Below are 27,259 nucleotides of genomic sequence, written 5' to 3' on the forward strand. Positions count from 1 at the left end.
GGCTGATCCCTCACCTTTCTCATGATCATTGATGCCCCACGAGGTGAGATCTTGCATGGAGCCCCAGACCGAGGGTGATTGACTGTCATCTTGAACGTCTTTAATTTTCTAATAATTGCGCCAACAGTTGTTGCCTTCTCACCAAGCTGCTTGCCTATTGTCCTGTAGCCCATCCTAGCCTTGTGTAGGTCTACAATTTTATTCCTGATGTCCTTAAACAGCTCTCTGGTCGTGGCCATTGTGGAGAGGTTGGAGTCTGTTTGATTGAGTGTGTGGACAGGTGTCTTTTATACAGGTAACGAGTTCAAACAGGTGCAGTTAATACAGGTAATGAGTGGAGAACAGGAGGGATTCTTAAAGAAAAACTAACAGGTCTGTGAGAGCTGGAATTCTTACTGGTTGGTAGGTGATCAAATACTTATGTCATGCAATAAAATGCAAATTAATTACTTAAAAATCATACAATGTGATTTTCTGGATTTTTGTTTTAGATTCCGTCTCTCACAGTTGAAGTGTACCTATGATAAAAATGACAGACCTCCACATGCTTTGTAAGTAGGAAAACCTGCAAAATCGGCAGTGTATCAAATACTTGTTCTCCCCACTCTGTATATAAGTTTTAAAAAAATTGATGTAGCAACTACTGTGTGCAAGTTTGAGCATGTGTCTATTAGGCCTATGGACTTTTTTTTATCAGCATGAATCAGATTGAATAAATAAAAATAAATTAGATTGCAATAAAATCCCCACTTTTATTCCATAGGCTGGGATCTGCACTATGCAGCTGTTGCAGGAGAGCATTTTTCACTGGCTTCAAAGACAATGATTGATAGGCAGCTTAAACTTGAATTCAACCATTATTGGCTTCAAATACACATTTAGGTTTGTGAACAGCCATCCACAACAACCACTTTCCGTAAGGCGGCAAATAGCTGAATGAGAGAGCAGCAGTGTGATTCACATCAATGCGCTGTGTAGAAACCAATAATAAGTGATACCCATATCGCCGTAGACGACACCACTGCTGTCATCCTCACCTCCGAGCGTTTACTCAAGGTGGATAATGTTTGGATGCCGACAGCAGTCGCACCATTGTTAAGGCGTAGCTTGGACTGTAGCCTACTAAAGCCTATTCCTGCTCTTTTCCCGAGATCGATCCAACATATTTTGGTGTGTCGTCATAGTGGTCTCTGACTTATGGTCAGACTCGCTCAGGTTGAACAAACTTAAAACCTGCGCCTTTTTTCAACGGTGATTTGAATGTCATTGAGAAAACTCAATATTAGGAAGGTCTTCCTCATGTTTAGTACACTTCAGTTATTTGGGGAACGCCATTTCGGTGATAACCATAGAGATCACTCCCTGGCCTGGGCATACATTCTCACCCCAGCCTTGCCTCCGGCTCTTGCTCCTCCTGCTCCTCCTGTCGTACCGTATGCCTCTGTCTATGCCCGTGTCGGTGTTTGTTCCTTCCTGATGATTCATATCATTACAGTGTCCTCATTGGATCAGCAGTGTTTCTAGCAGTGACTGGAGATGAGATACCTCCTATTTTTAACAGGGGGCATACAGGCAGGTGTGTGTGTGTGTGTGCACGCACGGTGGGAAGGAGGGAAGAACACTTGTCTGTGAGAACTGAGTGTCCTTGGTGGGGTAGCAGAGAAGCTAGGCTAGGACAGCTCACTGCTGGAGAGAGATGAAAGGTGCAGTGATGCATTTTTGTTGTAACGATGTGCAACGATGGTGGTGGTAGTTGATTGAAAGACGCACAGACACACACACGCGGGCACGCGCGCACACACACACACACACAGACACATAGGCAGGAGTGCAGTAAGAAAGCAGTGTGTGGTAACTAGATCAGGGGAGGTCATGGAGAGGAGATGATGACTGTCTCGCTGTCCTGGTCCTGGTCGCTTAGAACAGGATAAATGATCAATCTGTGTGTCTCTCATATTGATTGACTCGGGTCTTGCTCTCAATGTCTTGATCCCATTGCGTCGTCAGGGGACTGTCTGGGCCGAGTTGAATGTCCTCTGTCTGTAATTATATCGCTGTTAGCTCACATGCTCTGGTGCTCTGGTTGGTGTGTCAAAAACATATATCGTATTGGGTACCTGGGTGACAATACTTGACATAGCTCTCCTGTAACAGATGTTGTTCAGTGAACCTCAGAACATCTGTTTTTTTTATGTGCACTAAGTCATCTTTTTAGTCAGTTTGAAGGAAACACCTCTGGTGGAAAAATGTGTTGGTTTTTTTAATGCATATTTTGAGAATATTCGCAAAAAAATCTGTCGGCAATTGTTGGAAAACTAGCTAAGAAAGCTATCCCAGATCACATGTTCTGCTCTGCTGTTAGTTGTGTGGAAAACCTACATGACCCACTTGGAACTGGGTACCAGGACTGCCCCTGCTCTTGTACGGAGGGACCGGTTTTCATACTGGCTTTGATATTTTCTTCCTTTTCGAGAAAGCTTTTAGCAAGTAGGATGGATGTGTTACCACGTCAACACAGGGATGCGTTGGCTTGCAATGACTTGACTCAGTAGAGTGAAGTAGTGGCATGAGCTCATAGAAGATGTCAAATCACATTCAGGTCTTTGGAGTGGAGGCAACTGGCCTAAAGACTAATCCCTATACAGTATAGTGTTAACCGATGGCATGTCTGGCTTCAGTGGATTTGATTGGTCAAAGATATGAGCTCACAGGAGAGGAACAGGTCAAATCACACCCAGGGCAGGGCTGTAGACTGGAGCAACCGCTCTAATGACTGTGCGGGATCGGATCTCTATATGCTGTAGCTATAGTGTCCACTGTCTGATCAAATATCTGGCTCCAGTGGATTTGAGTATTGTTGTGTGCAGTTGTCTAATTCGATTTAGTCTCTCTCTCTCTCTTTCTCGCTCTCTCGAGGGAATTCAACAATACGTGGTGAACTTTGACAACCCCCAGTCCCATCCTGCCGTCCTCCTAGAATCCCTCCACCACCCACCCCCCACCTATCCTCCTAGCCACCTAGCCTCCAAGGATTGTCACGGGTGTTCAGAGATATGCGGTGCCGGGGCTGTGAGGAAAGTAGGAGAGGGAGGAGAGGAGAATGGAGGGAGGCTATATTTAGAACGACCAACTCACAGCAAAAAAACATTCCGTTTTCAATCTCCAGTCCTTGGTCTGCTGAGATACTAACATTCTCTCTTTTTTTTTCTCTCTCTCTCTCTCTCTCTCTCTCGCTCCTCTTCTTTCTCTCTTTTGCTATCCCACCACTCTCGCTGCTCCCTCCCTCCTTCCTTTTTCACTCTGTTTTCGCCTCACTCTTTCTTTGTAATTTCTCTCTCGATCTGCACTCCCCTCCCTCTGAGTGATTTAGAACTCCTCTGCGACTCAGTAGCTGTTCCAGCACAACACTAATGATGCAAATAGTCATCCCATCTTCTCGGTTCGAAGACCAGGGCTTTTGAAGTTTGTGTGTCTCTCTGTTTGTATGTGCATGTGTGTCCCTCTGTTTGTGTCTGTGTGCGTGAGCATGTGTGGGTGAGCATGTGTGTGTCCACGTGCATGCCTGCGTGAGTGTGTGTGTGTGTAATTGTGTGAGTGTGTGTGGCCGTGTGCGTGCCTGCGTGTTTGTTTGCAATGCCTTGAATGAAATAAAAACGGCAACACATCCATAAAATATAGCCCTTAGATGTTTCAGCTGAAAGCAGTTGGTGGACTTTATTCTTTATCAGCCAAAGTTGAATGAGAGGGAGAGTGGGGAGAGTGTATACTACCAGGTTAATGGCCCATCTTAAGTAGGGTCCTTAGTGCCTGGGGTAGCCTGAGTGGGAGAGCATGGGCCCAGTCTTATTAGACCCTGGGTCAGGAACAATAGGGCTGGTGTGTGTGTGTGTGTGTGTGTGTGTGTGTGTGTGTGTGTGTGTGTGTGTGTGTGTGTGTGTGTGTGTGTGTGTGTGTGTGTGTGTGTGTGCAGTGTTGGGGAAGCTACTTCTAAAAATCTAGTTTACCAAACTGTCAATTACTTCACACTGGAAGAAGTTAAGCTACACTAAAGTTACCCCTATGGAAAATATAGTTTACTGAACTAAAGTTACTTTGAAAAGTAGTTAAATACATCCAAACTAGTTCTTGAAAAATAATCATATCTAAATCTGAAATATCATAGACTACAAATTGCATGAACAGATCATTCTGGAGTCAGATGTTAACGAAGTAAGCACACAAACTATGTTTAAACTTAGAATAAGGCAGGTCTGATGCCGAAAAAGAAAGACAATTATTGCTTGCTGTGTGTGCTTGAATGCATTTGTTAGTGTGTACATTTTCCGTACATGCATTTGTGTACATTTCCCGCTATAGGATATCTCTCTACTAGCCTGTATAGAGACATATGATGGATATGGAGTGGAGATGACTCCTTGATGCTGACTCACCCCCTGCATCTCTATAGCTCCATGCATCACCTCTCTGACAGCAAGCACTGAGCAGCACTGAGCGGACACACCCTTCCCTGCCCTGCCCTGCTCTCTGTCTCTGTTGTAGAACGGCTACACAAGCCCATTCTTACCCTCCTTTCTCTGTCTCTGTCTCCATCTTAGGACTGCTATGGTAGCCCCTCCTCTGTCTCTCTGTCTCTCGGTCTTAGGAATGCTTGTTAGTCACTCTGACAGACACAACCCTACCATGCCCTGTCTCTGTCTTAGTTAGCCAACCCTGGTCTGCTCGCTCTGTCTCTGCTAGCTAGCCAGTCTAACATAACTCTGCCCTTCTCTCTGTCTCTTTCTCGATTCGTCTTTCCTCGATTTCCCATGTCATCGCTCCTCGCTTCTTTCTCGAAACCCATTGGAGGAGAAGGTCCAAGGAGAAGGAAGCGAAGGGAGAGGACGCAAGGGATCGAGGAAAGGACTATTTGAGAACGAGCTATTGTCTCAGCACTGCTAGTGAACTATGGAAGCTATAGAGGAGGGACCAGGCAGTCGCTGGACTCTAATAAAACCACACAGCTAATTGACAAAGTTTTAAGGCATATGTATTAAGTTATGGACTATATAGTCTTCGTAACCCTCCCTCTATTGGTTGTTACCATAGTATCATTATTATTGCTGAGTTCAGTTACATAACAGCTAGATCTCTTTCTTTAGTTTCTTTATGGAGGTGGCTGAAGACTACAGTGATGATGGGCCAATCAGAAAGGACATCCTATTTCTTAGATAGTGCACCTTATTTCATATAGTACACTACAGTATGGTATAGAAGGTATGCACTTTTCATGAGGAATAGGGTGCCGTGTCAGTCACAGCCAGTGTTTTTCCCCATGATAACCGACCACTCTCTGCTACTGGCCCATGGTGTTGGTTAGTTTGTGAAATATATCCTTCATGATCACAGTTATCACATACAGAGGTTATCATAGAGCGTTATCACACAGAGTTTATCATAGCGAGATTATAATATAGATAGTTATCACATAGGGAGGTTATCATAGAGAGGTTATAACATAGAGAGGTTATCATAGAGAGTTATCACATAGAAAGGTTATCATAGGGCATTATCACACAGAGAGGTTATCATAAATAGTTACCACATAGAGGGGTTATCATAGAGAGTTATCACACCGAGAGGTTATCATAGAGAGTTATCACATATAGAGCTTATCACAAAGTGAGATTATCATAGAGAGCTTTCACATATAGAGGTTATCACATAGAGAGATTATCACATAGTGAGTTTATCATATGGTGGGGTTATCATAGAGTGTTATCACATAGCGAGGTTATCATAGAGTTATCACAGAGATCCTATAGAGGGGGATGTGTTGTAAACAGTGGAAATATGTGTAATGTCAAGGGAGGGGTTCTAAATACAGTTACAAGCAGGAGAAACATTGTCTCCTTCCTGCAGAGGACAGGGATGTATTTTACCTGGCAGGAGAAAGGAGGTCCGTGTGTTCTACAGACTAGAGAGAAGGGAGAAGGCAGAAGGGGTACACTACAGTACAGGGGATGAGCAGTTTCATGGTAACTGGAGGGGCGTGTAGAAGAAGAATCGAGAGAAGGGGAAAGAAAGGAACAAGGTCTTCTTGCATAAAGGAATAAAAAAAGAAGGAAGGAAAAGAAGGGAGAAAGAAACTGTTTGAAGCTTGGGGAGAGAGACACTAGAGCAGAACCGACCCGGCCAGTGAGAGGGCATATACGGCACACCAAGCACCAGTACTGCAGTTAGGGCATACATCTTGTATAGGAAATGGCTGTTGAGGCATTCAGCCCAGCCAAGGCGGGCAGGCAGGCAGTGCACTAACGTCAGGATGGAGCACTTAGGCCGAGCCTGTGCGCACTGCCTCTCTCTCTGCCTGTAACTAACGACGGGCTTGGAGGCTGGGGGAGAAGAGGAGGGGAGGGGTCTGCATGTGTGAGATGGAGAGGAAGAGAGAGAAGGCAGCGGTAGAAGCATGTCCGACTCGAGCGCTACAGGACTCATCGGTAATAAGGTATTGTGTTGCTCTCTGTTGCTTTCTCTCTCTCTCTCTCTCTCTCTCTCTCGCTCTCTCTCTCTGCAGCATCAGGCCATCTGTCTGTCTTTCCATCTGCTCTCTGTTTCCACAATCTGGTACCTCTCTTCTAATCTAATGCTCTTCTCCTCCTCACTCTCCTCCTACCGCTCCTCTCCTCTGCTACCGCTCCTCTCCTCTGCTACCGCTCCTCTCCTCTGCTACCGCTCCCTCTCTCCTCTCTTCCGTGCTCTACCCTTCCTCGTGTTTTCAACGTGCTCGACCTACCTCAGTAGAAAGCCTGTTCTTGTTCACTCACTCTGTAAGCATAACCCCTCACTCTTCCCCTGCCTTTCCCCTTCCTTGTCAGGTATACAGGAACACATGTCTTCCCATCTCCCCTCTCTGGACTTTCTCTGCTCCACTTTTGTACTTTGCATGTTGCTGTTGCAGTCTTGTGTGAGACATGTGTGCCGAATACCGAGTTTGGAGGTGATAAAAGGGGATCAATTCAGATAAAAGATATAGAATGGTATAACAAGTGTGACATGTCATAAGAGATTTTGTGTAAAACAAATTCAAGCTAAATCGCGTTATCTCAATCAACAAAAACGTGGCTTTACTAAAACAGAATCTGAGCGGCTGAATGGAAATTGTCCATGAGTTTGTCTGAACTGTTATTGGGGGGAAAGTGGTATTATTATTATTTATACCGGGCTCCTGAGTGGTGCAGCGGTCTAAGGCACTGCATCTCAGTGCTAGAGGCCTCACTACAGACACCCTGTTTCAAATCCAGGCTGTATCACAACTGGCTGTGATTGAGAGTCCCATAGGGTGGTGCACAATTGGGTTTGGCTGGTGTAGGCCGTTATTGTAAATAACTAGTTAAATAAGTCAAATACTGAGAGATGCTGACTCAACTGACTGCTGTGTGTGGGGTGCCACCACCTGGACAGACTATGTTGTTGCTACCTCGTGTATTATTCGCTGTCGCTGTGTGAAAGAGAAAATGCTTTATTATTTTCTTGTCAGAGAGGAATACGTGAAATGTGTGTGTCTGTGAGAGGGTGGTAGCTACTGTCGGCAATGTGCAAGGGTAGCATACCCTACCCCTGCACATCAACCCGGTTCTGGTATGTATATAGCCAAGTTATTGTTACTCATTATTTCTCTCTCTCTCTGTCTCTCTCTGTCTCTCTGTCTCTCTGTCTCTCTGTCTCTCTCTCTCTGTCTCTCTCTCTCTCTCTCTCTCTCTCTCTCTCTCTCGCTACACCACATATGTTACAGCCACGCCTACTGAATGTCATCCCCTTCTAGGATCTTGTGTCTCTCCTAGTATCACATGACTGTATTGATCTGGTTTTGCTCAGATTCACAGACCAGGGAATTGGAAATTGGAATAATCTAAGAGATATTCTAAGACTCTATACTCTAGCTATGGTGTGGGACTGTGAGACCAGAACAGTGTCAGAGAGAGAGCGCCTTTATATCCATCGAGTCTATCCCTCTTCCGCTCTACCCCTCTCCACTCCTTCTCCCTGCTCTCCGGCCCTCTTTCCTCTTTCCTCTCCCCTCCTCTCTCCTCCCGTCTCTCACACTTTACTCTGAGGATGCACTGGGTGGAACTTGACAGAATCCAGCCGGGGTTCCAACTTGCTGCTACTGGAAAGAGAGCAATGGCGTGTATTCATGGGATGCCAAGGGAATTGACCATGTTTCATAATTTTCCTTCAATTTGCAAGAGGCTGAATGTATCTCATGGGAGAAAGCATCCGAGCGAGTGAAACAGCGCCCCTCTGTCTCTCTATGTGTAGGACACCTATCTGATGCTGTCTGGTCCAAACGAGTATGACATTGTTGCCGCCTATTGCATTGAAGGCGAACGAAGCCAGCGAGCATCTGGCCACCCCATCTGGCCATTCAGCGTTGAGCTCAACCATGAATGGTCCTGGCGCACCAAAACTAATTGTCAAGAGAAGCCCATTTGGATTTGGCGTCACTCCTATGAAATCCCATTGGTAGTATACGTCATTGACAGAAAAACTTGATTTGTGTTGTTTTCCTCAGTGGGCTAGCTTAGCCAGCTAGCTAAAATTGTCCCTTTCCTAAATTAGCCATGGATGGAGATAGGGACTTGTATTTGTGGTTTTACTTAATTCTCCGTACTAGCCAGTGATTATAAAGGCGATTCTGATCCAACCATTAATTCATACATTTTTGTGCCCCTGTCCTGATAGGATGGAAGTTGAATATGTAGCTAGACGTAGAAGGCTAAAGTTAACTAGCTAACGTTGCCCATGAATGGAAGTTAGGCCAGCGAGCAAGCATTTTAGCCAGGTAGCCAAGGACAACAAAAACTGAAAGTGTGTACTGTATGACAGAGTGATAGACAGTTTCATCAACATGAACGAGAGAAGGATGGCATTGGCGTTTCTCTACAAGTAGGGTGAGCCAATTTTTTTTCTACTTGCACAAACACGCACACACACACACACACACACATACGTAAATCAGAACCATGGACAGCCACATCATATTTAGCTTACGTTGATTGGACTAAACTGTCACTGTATTAGACGAAGCAGAGGCGATTTGATGATGTTGAAACATTGAAGTTGAAACGGTGCTGGAATAGTGGAGGCAGCTCCTGTTGTCTTTGTGACTTGCGGTAAGTCTCCGTGGTTCCAAATCAATAGTTGTTTTAGTGGTCCGAAAATGTGGGAAAAATTAACTTGCTTGGCCATGCTGCAGGTCATGTAACTGTCTATTGCTGTACATGCAATATGCTTTGTGGACTCCACCGGGCAGAGGTTGCTCTCCGGTTTTGAGATAATAATAAATAAAAAAAATGTAAAAGGTGTGGTTGAATTTATTCTGCCGCTGTGTCTTCTTATTATCTCGTCCTTTAAGGTCTACGTATCACAGTCGCAGGGCATATGAATGAACAGGCTACAGTGCAAACAAAGCAATTGTCACCACACATAGGTTGTAATGTGGCATTGGTTGGGCCCCCCAGATAGCATAAGAACATGGCGGCTGGGTTTACACCTGCATGCAGAAAGGCATCTAATGTGAAACACACAACCGTTTCCTGTATTAGTCACTCCCATCCGCAGCACTACTAATCATTATTATAAGGCATTATAAAGGCTCATAGATGCTTCTAACAAGTTATAGAGCGTTAGCATAGATGATATGTTAAAACACACACAACATATATTTTTCCCGGGTATTGTGTATTAGTCTCGTCCGCAGCACTACTCACCAAACTGAACTAGCGTCTGTCTTGTTAATTCTGCTTTGTTTCTTCCTGTGGTCGAAGTGTCTTTGGACGCCAGCCCCTCTCGGCACGCTTTGATATTTAAATGATATCCACAGTGTACTCTGGATCTCTAAATCCAGCCTGGTGCCCAAATGATTTTGGGACGAGGGGATGGGGAGAGAGGGGAGGAGACAGGTGAAAAGAGAAAAAGATCAAGCCCCAAAATGTTTTGGGATGGGGGATAGAGAGGGGAAGAAGGGGAGCAGGGGGTGGAGAAAGACAAGTTAAAAAAAGAAAAAAAAGAGAGGAAAAACTGTGTTCTGGATCGAGCCTGCAGAAATGACTTGGGAGGGAGGGAGGGAGGGAGGGGTGGAGAAAAAAAGAGAGAGAGACAGGTGAAAAAAGAGAAGGCTGCCTGCTGCTGTGCCGTTGTTATTGAGCTATATTTGGAGCTGCTTTGGAAGTGGTGTGTGTGGGTGTTTTATGTGTATCAGCCTGGCATGTGAGGAGTCAGTCTTCCTCTGGTGTGTGTGGGCCAGCTGAGACTGAAAGGAGACAGGGATTGGAAAGCAGTGACGGTGAGTATACAGAGTGTTGGGTTTAGGACTGACCGAGGAGGGGGAGATGTATTTTTACCCTTGACAGGTTTGTCTGACAGTGAGCTGATACGACGAGGCAATTAGTGTCTTGGACTGCTCTTCCTTTAACCAGGTTTCTTTCCAAAAGTGTTGAGATATTTTAATAACTTGATACCTATCTTGGCTATGCTGTTCATGTCTCCAAAGTTATGCCTGTGATTGTGTGGTGACTTACTGATGGTGGCCGATATGAACTTGATAATACTGTTTCGATTAGAAGATACACGCATGTTCAGAATCATGTGGCTGAATGTGGTTGCAGCATCTATTGCAGCACAATCGACGGTAGACGTACTGTATATAATACAAGGTTTCCCTTCATTCACTTTAGGAAATAAACATTGGAACGCTACCATAAGTACTGCATGTTGTTGCAGTGCTTGCCTCACATACATGCTCCCCAGAGAGGACTGCTTTGGAAAGCAGGAACTGAAGAGGAACTGGAACTGCCAGTCCCAGCTAGGCAGGTCACATGGGTGCAGGGCCAGGCCAGACAGGTACCTGCAGCAGGTAAAGGGACAGAACGTGCTCATCTCAGGTACTGGAGCAGGGAGTCCACATAAAGCCATCTGATCTGAAGTAATGGGTGACACTGAGAGCTTGGATTTGATTGATAGAAACATTATCAGCAATACAGTCGAAGTAAGTTTACAGGAAATGGGCTCCTGTGTGGTGTTATGTTTCTTTCCCTTCCTGTAGGCTGACTCTCTCATTCTTCCTCTCTCTGTCTCTCTGTTTCTATGTCTCTCTGTCTCTCTTTCTCTGTCTCTCCCTCCCTCTCTCTAGGGTTCAGCTGATTCCTACACTAGTAGACCCTCGGATTCCGACGTGTCCCTGGAGGACGACCCCGAGGCGTCTCGGCTTGAAGCCGAGCGCCAGGCCCAACTGCAGCTGGAGAGAGCCAAGGTAGGCAACCTCTCCTTCACCCGCTAGTCAGAGAGCCAAGATAGGCAACCTCTCCTTCACCCGCTAGTCAGAGAGCCAAGATAAGCAACCCGTCCTCCACCCTCGAGTCAGAGAACCAAGATAAGCAGCCTCTCCTCCACCCGCTAGTCAGAGAGCCAAGATAAGCAACCTCTCCTTCACCCGCTAGTCAGAGAGCCAAGATAGGCAACCTCTCCTTCACCCGCTAGTCAGAGAACCAAGATAAGCAGCCTCTCCTTCACGCGCTAGTCAGAGAGCCAAGATAAGCAACCTCTCCTTCACCCGCTAGTCAGAGAGCCAAGATAGGCAACCTCTCCTTCACCCGCTAGTCAGAGAGCCAAGATAGGCAACCTCTCCTTCACCCGCTAGTCAGAGAGCCAAGATAAGCAACTTCTCCTCCACCCGCTAGTCAGAGAACCAAGATAAGCAGCCTCTCCTCCACCCTCTAGTCAGAGAGCCAAGATAAGCAACCTCTCCTCCACCCTCTAGTCAGAGAGCTAAGATAAGCAACCTCTACTCCACCCGCTAGTCAGAGAGCCACGGTAGGCAACCTCTCCTCCACCCGCTAGTCAGAGAGCCAAGATAAGCAACCTGTCCTCCACCTGCTAGTCAGAGAGACCAGATAAGCAACCTCTCCTCCACCCTCGAGTCAGAGAGCCAAGATAAGCAACCTCTCCTCCACCCGCTAGTCATAGAGCCAAGATAAGCAACCTCTCCTCCACCCGCTAGTCAGAGAGCCAAGATAAGCAACCTCTTCTCCACCCGTTAGTCAGAGAGCCAAGATAAGCAACCTCTCCTCCACCCGCTAGTCAGAGAGCCAAGATAAGCAACCTCTCCTCCACCCGCTAGTCAGAGAGCCAAGATAAGCAACCTCTCCTTCACCCGCTAGTCAGAGAGCCACGGTAGGCAACCTCTCCTCCACCCACTAGTCAGAGAGCCAAGGTAGGCAACCTCTCCTCCACCTGCTAGTCAGAGAGCCAAGATAAGCAACCTCTAATCCACCCGCTAGTCAGAGAGCCAAGATAAGCAACCTCTCCTCCACCCTCTAGTCAGAGAGCCAAGATAAGCAGCCTCTCCTCCACCTGCTAGTCAGAGAGCCACGGTAGGCAACCTCTCCTCCACCCGCTAGTCAGAGAGCCAAGATAAGCAACCTCTCCTCCACCTGCTAGTCAGAGAGCCAAGATAAGCAACCTCTCCTCCACCCTCGAGTCAGAGAGCCAAGATAAGCAGCCTCTCCTCCACCTGCTAGTCAGAGAGCCACGGTAGGCAACCTCTCCTCCACCCGCTAGTCAGAGAGCCAAGATAAGCAACCTCTCCTCCACCTGCTAGTCAGAGAGCCAAGATAAGCAACCTCTCCTCCACCCTCGAGTCAGAGAGCCAAGGTAAGCAACCTCTCCTCCACCTGCTAGTCAGAGAGCCAAGATAAGCTACCTCTAATCCACCCACTAGTCAGAGAGCCATGGTAGGCAACCTCTCCTCCACCCGCTAGTCAGAGAGCCAAGATTAGTAGAGTTAGTAAGCAGAGTCAGGAGTTTAGTTAGTGAGTTAGCTTGAAGCCAAACGTCAGGCCCAACTGAGTTATGGTAAGAGTTCAACTTTAGTCAGTAGAGTTTATATAGGAGTTTATTCAGGCCCAACTGCAGCAGGAGAGAGCTAATGGGAGTGACCCTTCTTCAAGCTCTCTTTTCCCCTCAACTATTCCTCTGATCGTAAATGTGAATGTGTTCTCAGGTAACTAAGTGTTGAATATTTAAAAAATTAAGCAGTTATTCAGGTCCAGAGAGCCAAGGAGAGATCCCCATAGGATGGAATATTGTCAGGTAACAGAATCCTTTCATAAACACTTCATATATGTTGTGTCTCTCTCTGTCCTCCCCAGTCGAAACCGGTAGCATTTGCAGTGAAGACCAACGTGAGTTACTGTGGGGCTCTAGATGGGGACTGTCCTGTCCAAGGTGCTGCTATCAACTTTGAAACCAAAGACTTTCTACATATAAAAGAGGTGAGTGGAGCTCCGTCTGCATCCTCATCAACAATCCCTGTCACTATATCACTAACAATCCCTGTCCCTATATCACAAACAATCCCTGTCCCTGTCACTATACAGCCACATTCACCACTGCTGCCATATTGTTGGAACAGCATTGACAGCAATTTCATTTGGACTTGACTGATGTCCATTTTGTCTCTATGTCTGCAGAAATACAGCAATGACTGGTGGATCGGTCGGCTGGTGAAGGAGGGGGCGGACATCACCTTCATCCCCAGCCCGGTGAAACTGGAGGCCATGCGGATCAAACAGGAACAAAAACAGGCACAGAGGTCAGGGTTCATCCTCTCTCATACATCCCCATGCCACATTCAAAATCTCTTTCTCAGTATTCTTTCCTTGATTCCTTGTGTCCTCTTCTACCATCCTTTCCCTGCCTCCTCAAAACGTCAGCAAGGAATTCCTTGCATGACAGAGGGAAGCACAGTTGGAAGCACAGTTGGTAGAGCATGGTGCTTGCAACACCAGGATAGTGGGTTCAATTCCTGGGTCTACCCTTAGGTAAAATGTATGCACGCATGATGCTGGCTAAAAGCGTCTGCTAAATGGCATGTATTTATTATATTATGTTAAGCAAAGTAGAGGATTCAAGGAAAGATAACATGCTTGTATAGTCCTTGAATCCTCAACTTGTTCTCACGCACCATGTTGCTGTCCTGCAGGAAAGCAGCGAACACATCGTCCAGCTGGAGGTCCACACCACCATCTGCAGGTGATTAGACCTCACGCTTCCTTCTCGTACCGGATTCATGTGAAGTGATGGCAATGAAAAATGTCCGTCATGGAGGGACAATACAATTCTATACTACGCTGTGTCGCAAAGCCTGTTTAGTCATTAGACTCGACCATGTGCGAAGTATCCCAAGTGAAATGAAGTCAATTGAGGAAGAATGCCTGAAATTCAGATTCCAACCCTGACAGTGTTGCTGTTTTTTACTGGATGAATGTGGGTATCAAAGGGAGCCACAGGATATCCTCTTTTCAGACACTATACCATCTTCTCTCCATAAGTAGACATGCGTCTTAGCTTTAATGCTAAATCTGTTTTCTCTTGTTTTTACAAGCCAAACAGAAGCCAAAGCAGGTATGTTGGTCATACAGGTTATTCTACTGTGTGTAGAAATGGTACCCCCTGAATACAGCCTCCTTATTGTTCTTATATTCTGTAAAAAAATGCATTTTTGGTTAAGGGCTTGTAAGTACGTATTTCATGATGAGGTTGTGTTCGGCGCGTGTGACAAATACAATTTGATTGATTTGATTTCTTGATGTGTAAAATACTCTACTCCACAGTCTTTTGTTCTTATTTAATTACACTTTGGTAGATCTTTTCTCAATGACTGGGGGGGTTATGCTTAGCCTCGTAATTACCAGGCTGATTATCGCTCCGTGTAGCAACATTTTGGGAATTTTCAATACATTTCCTGATTTTCCCAAAATCCCGGTTGGAGGTTCCCGGAATAAGAAGGGAATGAGCTGACAACCAGGGAATTTATTAAAAGTTCCACAAATTTTGCAACCCTAAGCGAAACAGAATGTAAGCTTGCAAGACTTCCAGGTGGTTGTATGAGGTTAGGTTATGCTTGGGCACAGAGTTTTCCCTGACCACATGATCTGTCCAGGAAAAACTCTGGGCTCTGCTATGGTCTTTAAAGTATAAGTTGTTCCAAGCCCAGTGTGTGTGTCTCCTGTGCAGACAGAGCATCTCCCACCCTATGATGTTGTTCCCTCCATGAGGCCGGTGGTGTTGGTGGGACCCTCCCTGAAAGGCTATGAGGTGAGAAGCTGATTGAAACACACACATGCAAGTACGCACGCACACACACCCTCACAGAGACACACAAGTATGCACGCACACACACAAACTTCCATTCCATTAGCCCATTAGGCCAGCCCCATAAACGTATTATGATCAAATTACACTACATTATGATACAGTAACTATATGAATCATGTGCTGCCCACTCACAATCACATAGAAAATCAACACGTAGCCTATGTCTTATACTGTACATGCCCCATACAGATTACAATAGATGGGTAGGGATATAAGGGATAAGATGATACTGCATGCCATTTGACTGTAATGAGCTTGACTTAGCTTGCGCCTAACACACAAGTCTGCACAACTATAAGGCATATAATTAGATGAAATCTCTCTCTCCTTTAACATTTTCACTCTGCCTCTCTCTGCCTCTGCCACCCCTCCCTCTCTCTCTCTCTCTCTCTCTCTCTCTCTCTCTCCTGTGTGACTGCGGAGGCTGAGAGCCGAGCCGTTTGTTTTGTGTGTCTGTGAAATATTTATGCATTTCTCTCGTGATGTGCTTTGGGGATGCTCCGGAGGCATACGTCAGCCTTCTCTCTCTCCTTCTCCATCCCTCCCTCTCTCTGTCTTTCTCTCTCTCCTTCTCCATCCCTCCCTCTCTCTGTATTTCTCTCTCTCCTTCTCCATCCCTCCCTCTCTCTGTCTTTCTCTCTCTTTCTCTTCGTCTCTCTCTGTCTTCTCTCATTTTCTCTCTCTTTGTCTTTCTCTGCCTTTCTCTCTCTCCCTTTCTCCTTCTCTCTCCTCCCTCTCTCCCTCTCCAAGATAGCAGGGAAGTTGCAGCAGTAGGAGTTCTTGGTTTTATCCCCTATTTCACAAGGCATCTTTTTATTTTTATAGGCGGCCACTCCTCGTCTCTCTCTCTCACACACACACACACACACACACACACACACACACACACACACAGAGGCTGGGCCAGGCAAAGGTGTCTCTGTCTGCTCCTCCACAGAGATTACCGCTTTCTAAGCTCCACTGCCACAGTCAGACTAACATTGTCTTCAGTGAGATGGAAAGACAGGAACACTCAGACCCATGTTGTCTACTTCCTATAGTTACACAAACAGACCACACACATAGATCTGTCCTTATTTAATATAGGACATATAGATGTTGGTTCCTTGACTTTCTAAGTATTTCAGAGAGGGAGAGTGGGAGGGAGAAGGGGAGGCCTAGAGAGAGGTTTGTTGGTGAACAATGGCCAAATCAGATATAAAGTGACATTCAGTTGACCATCTCCATATTTATTTATTATCGCCATCGAAATGCTAGATCCAACAAGAACATCAAGGGGTTAGAAATCAGGTTTTTTCTTAAGTCCGCAATCTAGATCCCTGCACAGTCTCATTTAAGATTTTTACCACTTTTCTTGTCTCTCTGGACTAAAACCTAATTATGACAAGTGTACCATATCACGTATCGATAGTTTACCAATTCAACGAGTGGATGGTGAAGTAGACATACTTGGTATTCATACAGTGTCTCAAAAAAACTTACCACAACCAATTTCAATCGAAAAGTTGCAATTAAGTCTTTGGTCTTATCACAGTTTGCTGGAATGTTTGCATCATGCAGTTCTATGCAACTGCAGGCCTTGTAAAAAATGTACTCACATCTGTCATCACTATTATGTTGATTGATTGATTCCAGTTAATAATTTTGGATTGAAAACGTATAGGCAGCCTAGCCAGCCCAATTTTGAATATAAACCAAATTTGATCACATTCATATTTTCTCCTGACACACAAATGGACTATAAATACATAACGTTACCAATTAGTTTACCCTGAACAAATGGACAGGGAACATAGGCTGTATGCATCTGCTCTTGTTAGTAGTACAGTTGATCAGACTGAAACATTGTCTAGCTTTCATCCCATACAGCATGTCAGATCTCTAATGTTTAGGTGTAGCCTAGGCTGCTGCAACACTTATATCATTAGTTTTTGTTCGTGTCTGTCCGGAGTGATTATGTGTTTTCATCTTTGCTAAATAAATACCCGGAGGAAAGTGGAAAGCCTACTTGAGGGCACACGAAATGGATGATGCGATGGAAGCTATGAAATCAGTCGAAAGTTCGATATGTTCTGCAAGTAAAGCATTGTTACGTGGAATTAACTCTGCGAGCTCTTTGTAGTTTCCCTTGTCGGAGGAACTGTCCCTCTCGTAAGTGTCCTCTAAAAGAAAATTCTTGCATGCCCAAAAAACCCAGTGGTGTTGATAAGTCGCTTGAGCACATCCCTGTTTCTTCTAACTTTCTCGTTGTGTCGCGCAGTTTGAATACGCAGACTGGATGGATGCTGGCTTTTTCCCAGAAGCTTGAATCTGATGTGGGCATGTATATGCTGCCTGCTAAACAATCTATGTTCTTCGGGTCACTGTACCCACCTTTTGACCAAGGCTCAGATTTTCCAAAGAGCGGGCAAGGCCAGCAATACAGGCGGCTTGAAGAAAGGCTCCTTGCTAACCAGCTATACTTTTGATACCAGTTGGTGTTGAACGCACTCACCTTTTCATCCTTCTTCATGAAACTTATCTCAGGCAGAGGTCGACCCTAATTTTTAATTCGCACCGTGTACCCCAGAGAATGACAGAGGTTCTTCAACAAAAAGACCACAACATTTTCGGCAGCGTTGGCCATTCTACCATTCTGACGGAGAAAACTGCACATTCGTGCTGGTAACGTTAGCTAGCTAGCTACTGAAGTTAGCAATGCACATTTAAATAAATTGCACTAGCTGGACACAAAAATAATGTTCTAAAACCAAGAAAACAATTTATAATATACTTCCTCCGTCTCCTGTAATTGAAAAAAACTCATTTGAATTGAATAATATAAAAAAATGGTCAACTATCACTTTTCACTCTTAATCTCTATCCAACAATGTCACCAAGCTTCTCAACACACAGAACCCCCATAATGCTCTGTGACATAATCCCAATATAACTCGCTTGCTTCATTCTCTAATTCTAATTCTATGATTGGATGGACAACATGTCAGTTCATACTGCAACATTTTTGACTGTGGTCATAATCAACATATATGAAGTCAATGTAGCCAAAGGAGGACGGAAGCTAGCTGTCCTCCGGCTACACAATGGTGCTACCCCAGACAGTGCTGTTGAAGTTACTGTAGACCTTCACTGCAAAACAGTGTATTTTAAACAGTTATTTGGTGACATATGAATATATTTAATACAGCTTTATCTAAAATGATAACTTTTGTAATGTTTCACTATTGTTATTTTTATGAAATTTCAATGAGGAGGATGGTCCTCCCTTTCCTTCTCTGAGGAGCCTCCACTGATGCATACAACAATCTCAGCTCTGTAGATTTTGCTGCGAAGATTATTGGTATTGCTCCTATGTAGCTTGTTTCTGGTCACAGAAAAAATCACAACATTCACTTAAAATTAACCTTACAAATAGCAGTGTTGGGTCATTTAGAAATCCATATTCAATCAGTCAATAATATAATAATACTCGTAGGAAATGTTTTCATCTTGAGCTCACAATCTGTGGATACTATGCGATAGGTTCAAAATTAATGTAAAACATCACAGCACAATTGAAAAATATATGGCACATGGAAACCAAACGAGGGTGGTCTATGGTGATAGGTGGGATGGACTGAGAGTGGCTGAGGGGTGGGATTAAAGAGCTGAGGTCTATGGTGATAGGTGGGATGGGCTGAGAGTGGCTGAGGGGTGGGATTAAAGAGCTGAGGTCTATGGTGATAGGTGGGATGGGCTGAGAGTGGCTAAGGGGTGGGGATTAAAGAGCTGATGTTTGGTAATGTATTATTGTTATGTGACTGCAGTATAGAAAAGTACCATGCAGGTAAAATGTATGTAGATGTGGCAAAAAAGTGTGTCCTCCTGAAGAGAGGGGGCGTATGGTGGATGGCTTAATAAGTATCCAGTTGTCCAATCATATGGTTCACTGCAGGTCAGCGGTCAGTGGGGGGTGGTAAGTGTGTTGTTGTGATCAGAAGGGTGGTGTGTTCAGGAAGTTTCAGCATTTGAAGGCCTGTAGACCAGTGTCTGTGATGTCACCGATAACATGCTCTGGAAGACTATTCCATATATGGACAACAGTGTGCAGGAAGCTTCTGTCCAGGGAGCATGTTGTGGCGAACGATCGTTTTGACTAGATGGTATACAGTTTACGTCAGAATTGACCAGAATGGACTTTTCGTAGCAGGTTAGGAGAACTTAGAAAGTCTAAGCTCTTGGGGGTGTGTGGGGGGGGTGGAATTGTTTTAAGATGGTCATAGCATGGATCATTTAGCTATTTGATTTTGAATGTTAGCTAAATTGTCAGAGGCGGTCTCATATTGTTATACCACCAAAATGTCACGAATAAGGACACTAACATGACGTCCATTCTAAAAGCTCTGTGACTCTGGCCATGACCATTCAGGGGTCAGTGCTCTCTCCTAACCAATCATCATCCTCCCCTCTGTGTTCCAGGTAACGGACATGATGCAGAAGGCCCTGTTTGACTTCCTGAAACACAGGTTTGATGGGAGGTGGGTACAGCCAGAACCACTACGGATTAAGTTGTCAAATTGTTTTGTGAAAATGCTTGCTGATTTTGAATGCAGTGTACCCACTTGTGTGGCTGGAATTGTATTCTTAAATAGTCCAATTAAATTGAATCTATCCATCTGAATGCATCTATCTTTTCAGAATCTCTATCACACGGGTGACTGCTGATCTGTCATTAGCCAAAAGGTCTGTACTGAACAAGAAGGCCATCATGGAGAGGTCCAACACACGCTCCAGTCTAGGTGAGTGGAGGATGACTTGTTCAGCTTTAATTACTAAAATTCTGGAACTTTCAAATGTTCGTCTTCATTTTGGGTCTGGAATAGCCCTCAGTCAGTCCTGTGGGAAATCGTTTAGACAGCTGTGTTGATGGTTGTACTATATCCCTCAGGACCAACATCACACTTTCTCTTCTCTCTTCTCTGTACTTACTGTGCCTTCTGTGGTTCTGTTGGTCTGTGCCACCTGACTGTAATTCTCTGTGTATGTTGGGGTGGTAGCTGAGGTCCAGAGTGAGATTGAGAGAATTTTTGAGCTGGCTAAGACCTTACAGCTCGTAGTCCTGGATGCAGACACCATCAACCACCCAACACAACTCCTCAAAACATCCCTGGCTCCTATCATCGTTTACGTTAAGGTGTCCTCTCCAAAGGTAAGGACTGATCCACTACCTGCACACTGTCAGTCAGTCAGCAAAAGAGCCAGCGAGACAATCAGCCAGCCAGCCCGCCCGCCAAACCAGTCAGCTAGCCAGCTAGTCAGCCAGACAGTCGGCCACCCAGCCCGCCCGCCAAACCAGTCAGCTAGCCAGCTAGTCAGCCAGACAGTCAGCCAATAAGCCAGTCAGACAGCTAGTCAGCCAGTCAGACAGCTAGTCAGCCAATAAGCCAGTCAGACAGCTAGTCAGCCAGTCAGACAGCTAGTCAGCCAGACAGTCAGCCAATAAGCCAGTCAGACAGCTAGTCAGCCAGTCAGACAGCTAGTCAGCCAGCCAGACAGCTAGTCAGCCAGTCAACCAGTCAGCCAGTCAGTCTGCCAACCAGTAAAGCCAGCCAGTAAGCCAGTCAGTCAGTTAATATTTTTCTCCCCTCTCCCAGGTTCTTCAGAGGCTCATCAAATCTCGGGGGAAATCTCAAAGTAAACACCTCAACGTACAGATGATGGCAGGAGACAAACTAGCACAGTGTCCACCCGTATGTAATGAAAATAATACGTAAACATTTATTGTGTAAGTGTACGGTACTGTCTTTCCACTCTAATGGAATGCGTGCCCTCACCAGTTAGGGGTGTTAGCATCATTCCCTTGAGGCTTACCATTTAGATAAAGTGTTCATTTGAGTTGGGTTTTTGACGTTGCCATCTACAGTGCATTCAGAAAGTATTCAGATCTCTTTTTCCACATTATTGTTACGTTACAGCCTTATTCTAAAATGTATTAAATAAAGTTTTTTTCTCATCAATCTACACACAATACCCCATAATGACAAACCGAAAACAGGTTTTAGAAATATTTGCAAATGCATAAAAAATAACAAACAGAAATACCTTATTGACATAAGTATTCAGACCCTTTGCTATGAGACTTAAAATTGAGCTCAGGTGCATCCTGTTTCCATTTATCTTCCTTGAAATGTTTCTACAACTTGATTGGAGTCCACCTTTGGTAAATTCAATTGATTAGACATGATTTGGAAAGGCACAGCCCTGTCTATATAAGGTACCACAGTTGACAGTGCATGTCAGAACAAAAACCAAGCCTCTAGGTTGAAGGAATTGTCCGTAGAGCTCCGAGACAGGATTGTGTCGAGGCACAGATCTGGGGAAAGGTACTAAAACATTTCTGCAGCATTGAAGGTCCCCAAGAACACAGTGGCCTCCATCATTCTTAAATTAAAGAAGTTTGGAACCACCAAGACACTTCCTAAAGCTGTCCGCCCAGCCAAACTGAGCAATCGGGAGAGAAGGGCCTTGGTCAAAGAGGTGACCAAGAACCCAATGGTCACTCTGACAGAGGACAACCATCTCTGCAGCACTCCACCAATCAGGCCTTCATGGTAGAGTGGCCAGATGGAAGCCATTCCTCAGTAAAAGGCACATGACAACCGGCCAAAAGGCACCTGAAGGACTCTGACCATGAGAAACAAGATTCTCTGGTCTGATGAAACCAAGACTGAACTCTTTGGCATGAATGCCAAGCGTCACGTCTGGAGTAAACCTGGCACCATCCCTACGGTGAAGCATGGTGGTGGCAGCATCATGCTGTGGGGATGTTTTTCAGCGGCAGGGACTGGGAGACTAGTCAGAATTTAGGGAAAGATTAATGGAGCAAAGTATAGAGGGATTCTTGATGAAAACCTGATCCAGAGAGCTGGGGCGAAGGTTCACTTCCAACAGGACAACCACCCTACGCACACAGCCAAGACAATGCAGTAGTGGCTCTGAGACAAGTCCCTGAATGTCCTTGAGTGGCCCAGCCAGAGCCCGGACTTGAGCCTGTTTGAACATCTCTGGAGAGACCTGAAAATAGCTGTGCAGCAACGCTCCCCATCCAACCTGACAGAGCTTGAGAGGATCTTCAGAGAAGAATGGGAGAAACTCCCCAAATACAGGTGTGCCAAGCTTCTAGCGTCATACCCAAGAAGACTCGAGGCTGTAATCACTGCCAAAGGTGCTTCAACAAAGTACTAAGTGAAGGGTCTGAATTGATGAGGTAAAATAACTATTTAATCCATTTTTAGAATAAGGCTGTAACGTAACAAAATGTGGCAAAAGTAGAGCGGTCTTAATACTTTATGAATGCACTGTATCTCATCTCTCAGGAGATGTTTGATGTGATCCTGGATGAGAACCAGCTGGAGGATGCATGTGAACACCTGGCAGAGTACCTGGACATCTACTGGCGCGCCACTCACCTGCCCTGTTCCACCCCCCTCAACCCCCTATTGGACCAGAGCGTGGTCACTCCGCCCTCTGCTAACTCCAGCCAACAGGCGAGCTCCTCTCAGCATGATGTTTGAAGACCAATAGGTTCCATGCATGTCTTTTTAAAAATTGTGCAGGGCGAATGGAAGAACAGAAATATGACCTTGTATGCCACCAAAGAATCTGGCCCTGAATCTGTGGTCAATCTGTTGCTTGCTATTCTCTCATTCATCCTTGTCTTTTTGTGTTTCCAGTTCTCAGAGACTCAAGAGTTAATAGAATGATCACTACCTAGCTACCACAGACACAGACCTGGGTGAGTAGGACCCCCTCAGCAGTCACTATCCCTCCCTACACTCCTAGAAAAAAAAATGGTTCTCTAGAACCTAAAACGTTATTCGGCAGTTCCCATAGGGGAACCATTTGAATAACCCTTTTTGGTTCCATGTAGAACCCTTTCCACAGAGGGTTCTACATGGAACCAAAAAGGGTTCTAACCTGCAACCCAAAAGGTTTATACCTGGAACCAAAAAGGGGACAGCTGAAGAACCATTTTCCTTTATTCTGCTCTACTCTGTTTTATTCTATAAGAAGCAGCCACTGCTGTGGTTCAGAGGTAAGGGGTCAGAAATCCGAGGTCACTGGGGGTCACGGGGGGACCAGGGGTCGGCAGCCTTCGTTCCTGTCTGGATAGGCACCATCTCCACAGGCCTGCCCCTCTCAATCCTGGAGAGGTAGAAGGAGGTGGACGACAGGGGACAGGGCAGCTTGCATCTGAGAAAGACAGAAGGAGAAGGAGGTTGAGGAGCAGTGAGAGGAGCATGACGAGGAGGAGGAAGAGGAGAACACCCCCCCACCCCCCTGATAAAGACGGACCCCCATCTCCACGCTGCCCCCTGCTGGAGAGTCCTCCCAGAGTCCCCTGACTGATCCCACAGCCACATGATGCTTCTCAGGGCCAATCACTGCAACAGCACGCAACAGGAAAACAAACCAGAGCAGTGACTGGACCTCCAGCTTGACCCAGACCAAACCCTCTCGCCCCTTACCTCCCCAAACCTCACTCTTCGCCCCCACCCTAACCCTCACCGCTATTAGCACTCAAAACCACTTAGCGATAGCACCCAAACAGTTATGTAAAACCCACTGAACCAGCCCATGTGTTTTCACTAAGGGCAGGCCTTTCCAGACACAGAAGGGTTGGTCCAGGTCTGGTCTTAGACAGTTCACACTCTGAAACAACAAGTGTAATCTAATGCTTAATAATGCTTAGACTGTTGCATAGTGTGGCATAGGTCTCTTCCTAAAATCACTGTCCAATCGGAATTTATGAATGTGCTTAGAGTACAGTAGGGTAGAGTACAGTACAGTAGGGTAGAGTACAGTACAGTAGGGTAGAGTACAGTACAGTAGGGTAGAGTACAGTAGGGTAGAGTACAGTAGCCCCCCACAATCAACAACTCCTCTCTTTAAAGCTCTAAGGTTTCTTACGCTTTCTAAAGATGTACTGAGGAACATGGCAATGAAGGACAATGACATATCTCCCATATTTACAAACCACTTCTGGATGGCTTCCGCCACCACCATTTTCTGTGAGTCGCGATTTAAAGATTGGACCAAATTGTTTGCTGTAATTAGGGCACACAGGGCACCACCGTGTTCCGTTGTGTTCAGGCACCTGGTCAGTACCGTATGTAATGACCAGAACTGTTCTCTTCCTTTATTGCTTGCGTTCTCTTGCTTGACAGCTTGTTTTTTTTCATGGCCTGTTTGGTATTGTGTTCCCGTAACAGACTGGTATTGTAGGTCTTATATGGCGACACGGAGGAATAAAGTATGCATGAATCAAAGCACATCAAAGCACAAACTTGCACATTGCCATCTTTTTTTTATTTTTTTTTATTTTATTTTACCTTTATTTTACTAGGCAAGTCAGTTAAGAACAAATTCTTATTTTCAATGACGGCCTAGGAACAGTGGGTTAACTGCCTGTTCAGGGGCAGAACGACAGATTTGTACCTTGTCAGCTCGGGGATTCGAACTTGCAACCTTTCGGTTACTAGTCCAACGCTCTAACCACTAGGCTACCCTGCCGCCCCATCTATAGCTCTTGTGTATCTTTATCATGTTTCAACAGAATGTATCAACAGGAGGTCAGAGTAGCTTAGCCATTAAATTTACCAATCTGAACGCAGGCAGGCACCCAGATCGGAGGAGTCAGATCACGCACGTTGTTCTTTATTTATTTTTATGACCAAAAACATCATCAGTACTTGAGGAGATACATTAACCATTTGTAAGTTCAAAACGTTTAGGGCACACAGAAAAACTCTCCCTAAAACCAATTCCAGTTTCTCCTTAATGTATTCTTGCATGCCTTATCACTGTACAGCCCACATTGCAGGACTTTACTGTATCTCTCCTCCCACTGTTCAACCTGTCAGGATCCAACCTGCTCTCTCCTCAGACACTACATTACACTCAACATATATAAGCAGTTGATTGCGACTTCTGATAACAAGTTCACTATCCACCTGTTCCACTGTTATCCAAGCTTGTCCGTTTCACTTCCTGTTTTTCTTTCGTTGGGAGCGAGGGACCTCTAGTGTTGGGCTTGTGTCATGACACCCAAAGTAAACACGTTACTGAATGTCATCCAACGTAATACCATCGCCCAAATGTCAACTCATGTATCTGAATAAAATAGATATATTCACTAGTTATAGTGTTCTGCTTGAGGACAAGGAGAATGATGATATGTTGCCAATATGTAGATCAAAAACTATTTTCATGAGCTTCCAACCCTTACAGGAGCTACGTTTTCGCATTGTAGTAATACATACCTGAAGCTTTCCCAAGCAAACAAGACCATAAATCACAGCGCAGGATGCATCTCACTATAGAAAAACACGCACATGCCATTAATTGATCATTGTTGCTATATCATTACAAAACTGTATATGAATTACGTGAATTACTACCAGTTATTTAATCGAATGTATGTGCATGATAAATCATATTTATTTTAGTAGAAGCACATATTTATTTTACAAGTAGAAGGGCTTTACAGGATCATAGTCAGTCACTGGAGCTTTTCACATCTCATTCTGAAGAGAAAATGAACTGATGACTTGCGTAGCCAATGAATTACGTTATGTATGCACTCTAACGTCACTTACATGTATTGTATAATTAATATTAATTCTCAGTTCTTCCTCAGTGATAACAAGTTGCACAAAATCTATAAACTGTTGACAGAAAATCATCGGGAAAATGTACTGTAGGTCTACTTGATCATGTCTTCAAAGCCTCATAAGCATGTATTTATACATAAATTGTGTATTTTCTCCATTTTTAGTATGAAATGTGGAATCTGTCCAAAATGGCACCATTTTCCCTTTTGCCATTTCCCCTATATAGTACAATATATAGGAAATAAGATGCCGTTTCAGATGCGACCACAGTAGTTATTTGGAACCATCTTGAGTATTGCCTCTATTGATTGACCCCTAACCCAACATGTTACAATTTTGAGAAATTGTGTAAAGGCTGGCTTATACTTAGTCTAAGAATATGTCTGTAGACCACTAGATGGCGACCTCAGACAGTCAGTCGTTAGACCTACTGTAACGTAACCTTGAGAACTACAAAACATACACACCAACCAAGCACAGTTCTACCACTGAAACACAACAATCAGCATCAAATATGCAAATATTACATTATTCATGCAGGTCATTTATATAAATAATAATATAAGTCAAATTGATGGATATCCAAGGCACATGTTTTTCACAATTATCAATGCCTATAGTTTTGCTTTAGTTTTTCCAGACATACCTAAATTCTGTATGCAATACAAAGTCTTCTATCATTGACAAGACAGTAGCTGAGACTATCAAGACTCCTCTTCTGTTTAAGACGGGGTAATGTTGCACTATTTTCATTTGATGTCTGCTTTATATTTATAATGCTATAAGTGCACTAAATGTAACTCTGCTGTACCCACCACCTACAATACTGAGTATGATGTCTGGTGTGATAACCCATGTCTATGACTTCAGAAAAGTCAACAATTGAAATGTCCTACTACTGTACCTAATTATGTACAGAATGCATCTGATTTCAATAGCACATTAGGAATAATAAGAAACGAAATAAATAAACTGAACGTTTTATTGATGCTTACAAACGGTGTGGTTATTTTACTTCTGAAAACAACAAGTAACCACAGTAGTTATTTGGAACCATTTTGAGCAGCTACTGAGTGACTACAGTGGCTAACGCCCTTGTCCCGAAGCTAGCACCCGTTAGCCTCGAGCCAGGCGCATCTCCCGGCTAGCAAAGGAAATTACTCCAGCTGCATTATCTATTTTGCCAATTGCCTGGACCCGTCAATCCATCACGACTGGTCTGCCAACCTAATTCCGTCCGATGTGCCCTCAACCGGCCTTTGCCGGACGTCGGTGAAGACACTTCTGCTAGCCGCGGCCTGCTAACGTTATGAACGCCGTGTCACAGCTTCCCTGTTTCATCTATTGCTGTTCACTGGACCCTATGATCACTTGGCTACATAGCTGATGCCTGCTGGACTGTTCATTAATCA

The 27,259-nt window shown here is 44.8% G+C and overlaps 1 protein-coding gene across 1 annotated transcript in view; it reads left to right on the forward strand.

The window, feature by feature from the left end:
- Positions 1–24,531, forward strand: part of cacnb3b (calcium channel, voltage-dependent, beta 3b) — a 71,686-nt gene extending 47,155 nt beyond the window's left edge. The window contains exons 4-15 of the mRNA XM_065006060.1: positions 11,171–11,290; positions 13,188–13,310; positions 13,509–13,630; positions 14,021–14,070; positions 14,423–14,442; positions 15,055–15,135; positions 19,654–19,712; positions 19,873–19,973; positions 20,232–20,383; positions 20,829–20,924; positions 22,551–22,969; positions 23,248–24,531. Coding sequence (XP_064862132.1) covers positions 11,171–11,290; positions 13,188–13,310; positions 13,509–13,630; positions 14,021–14,070; positions 14,423–14,442; positions 15,055–15,135; positions 19,654–19,712; positions 19,873–19,973; positions 20,232–20,383; positions 20,829–20,924; positions 22,551–22,748 — 1,122 coding nt within the window. The 3' untranslated portion in view covers positions 22,749–22,969; positions 23,248–24,531. The remainder of the gene's footprint in view (positions 1–11,170; positions 11,291–13,187; positions 13,311–13,508; positions 13,631–14,020; positions 14,071–14,422; positions 14,443–15,054; positions 15,136–19,653; positions 19,713–19,872; positions 19,974–20,231; positions 20,384–20,828; positions 20,925–22,550; positions 22,970–23,247) is intronic.
- Positions 24,532–27,259: the final 2,728 nt, after the last annotated feature.

This window comes from Oncorhynchus nerka, linkage group LG20, assembly GCF_034236695.1.
Source record: "Oncorhynchus nerka isolate Pitt River linkage group LG20, Oner_Uvic_2.0, whole genome shotgun sequence".
Classification (NCBI taxonomy): Eukaryota; Metazoa; Chordata; class Actinopteri; order Salmoniformes; family Salmonidae; genus Oncorhynchus; species Oncorhynchus nerka.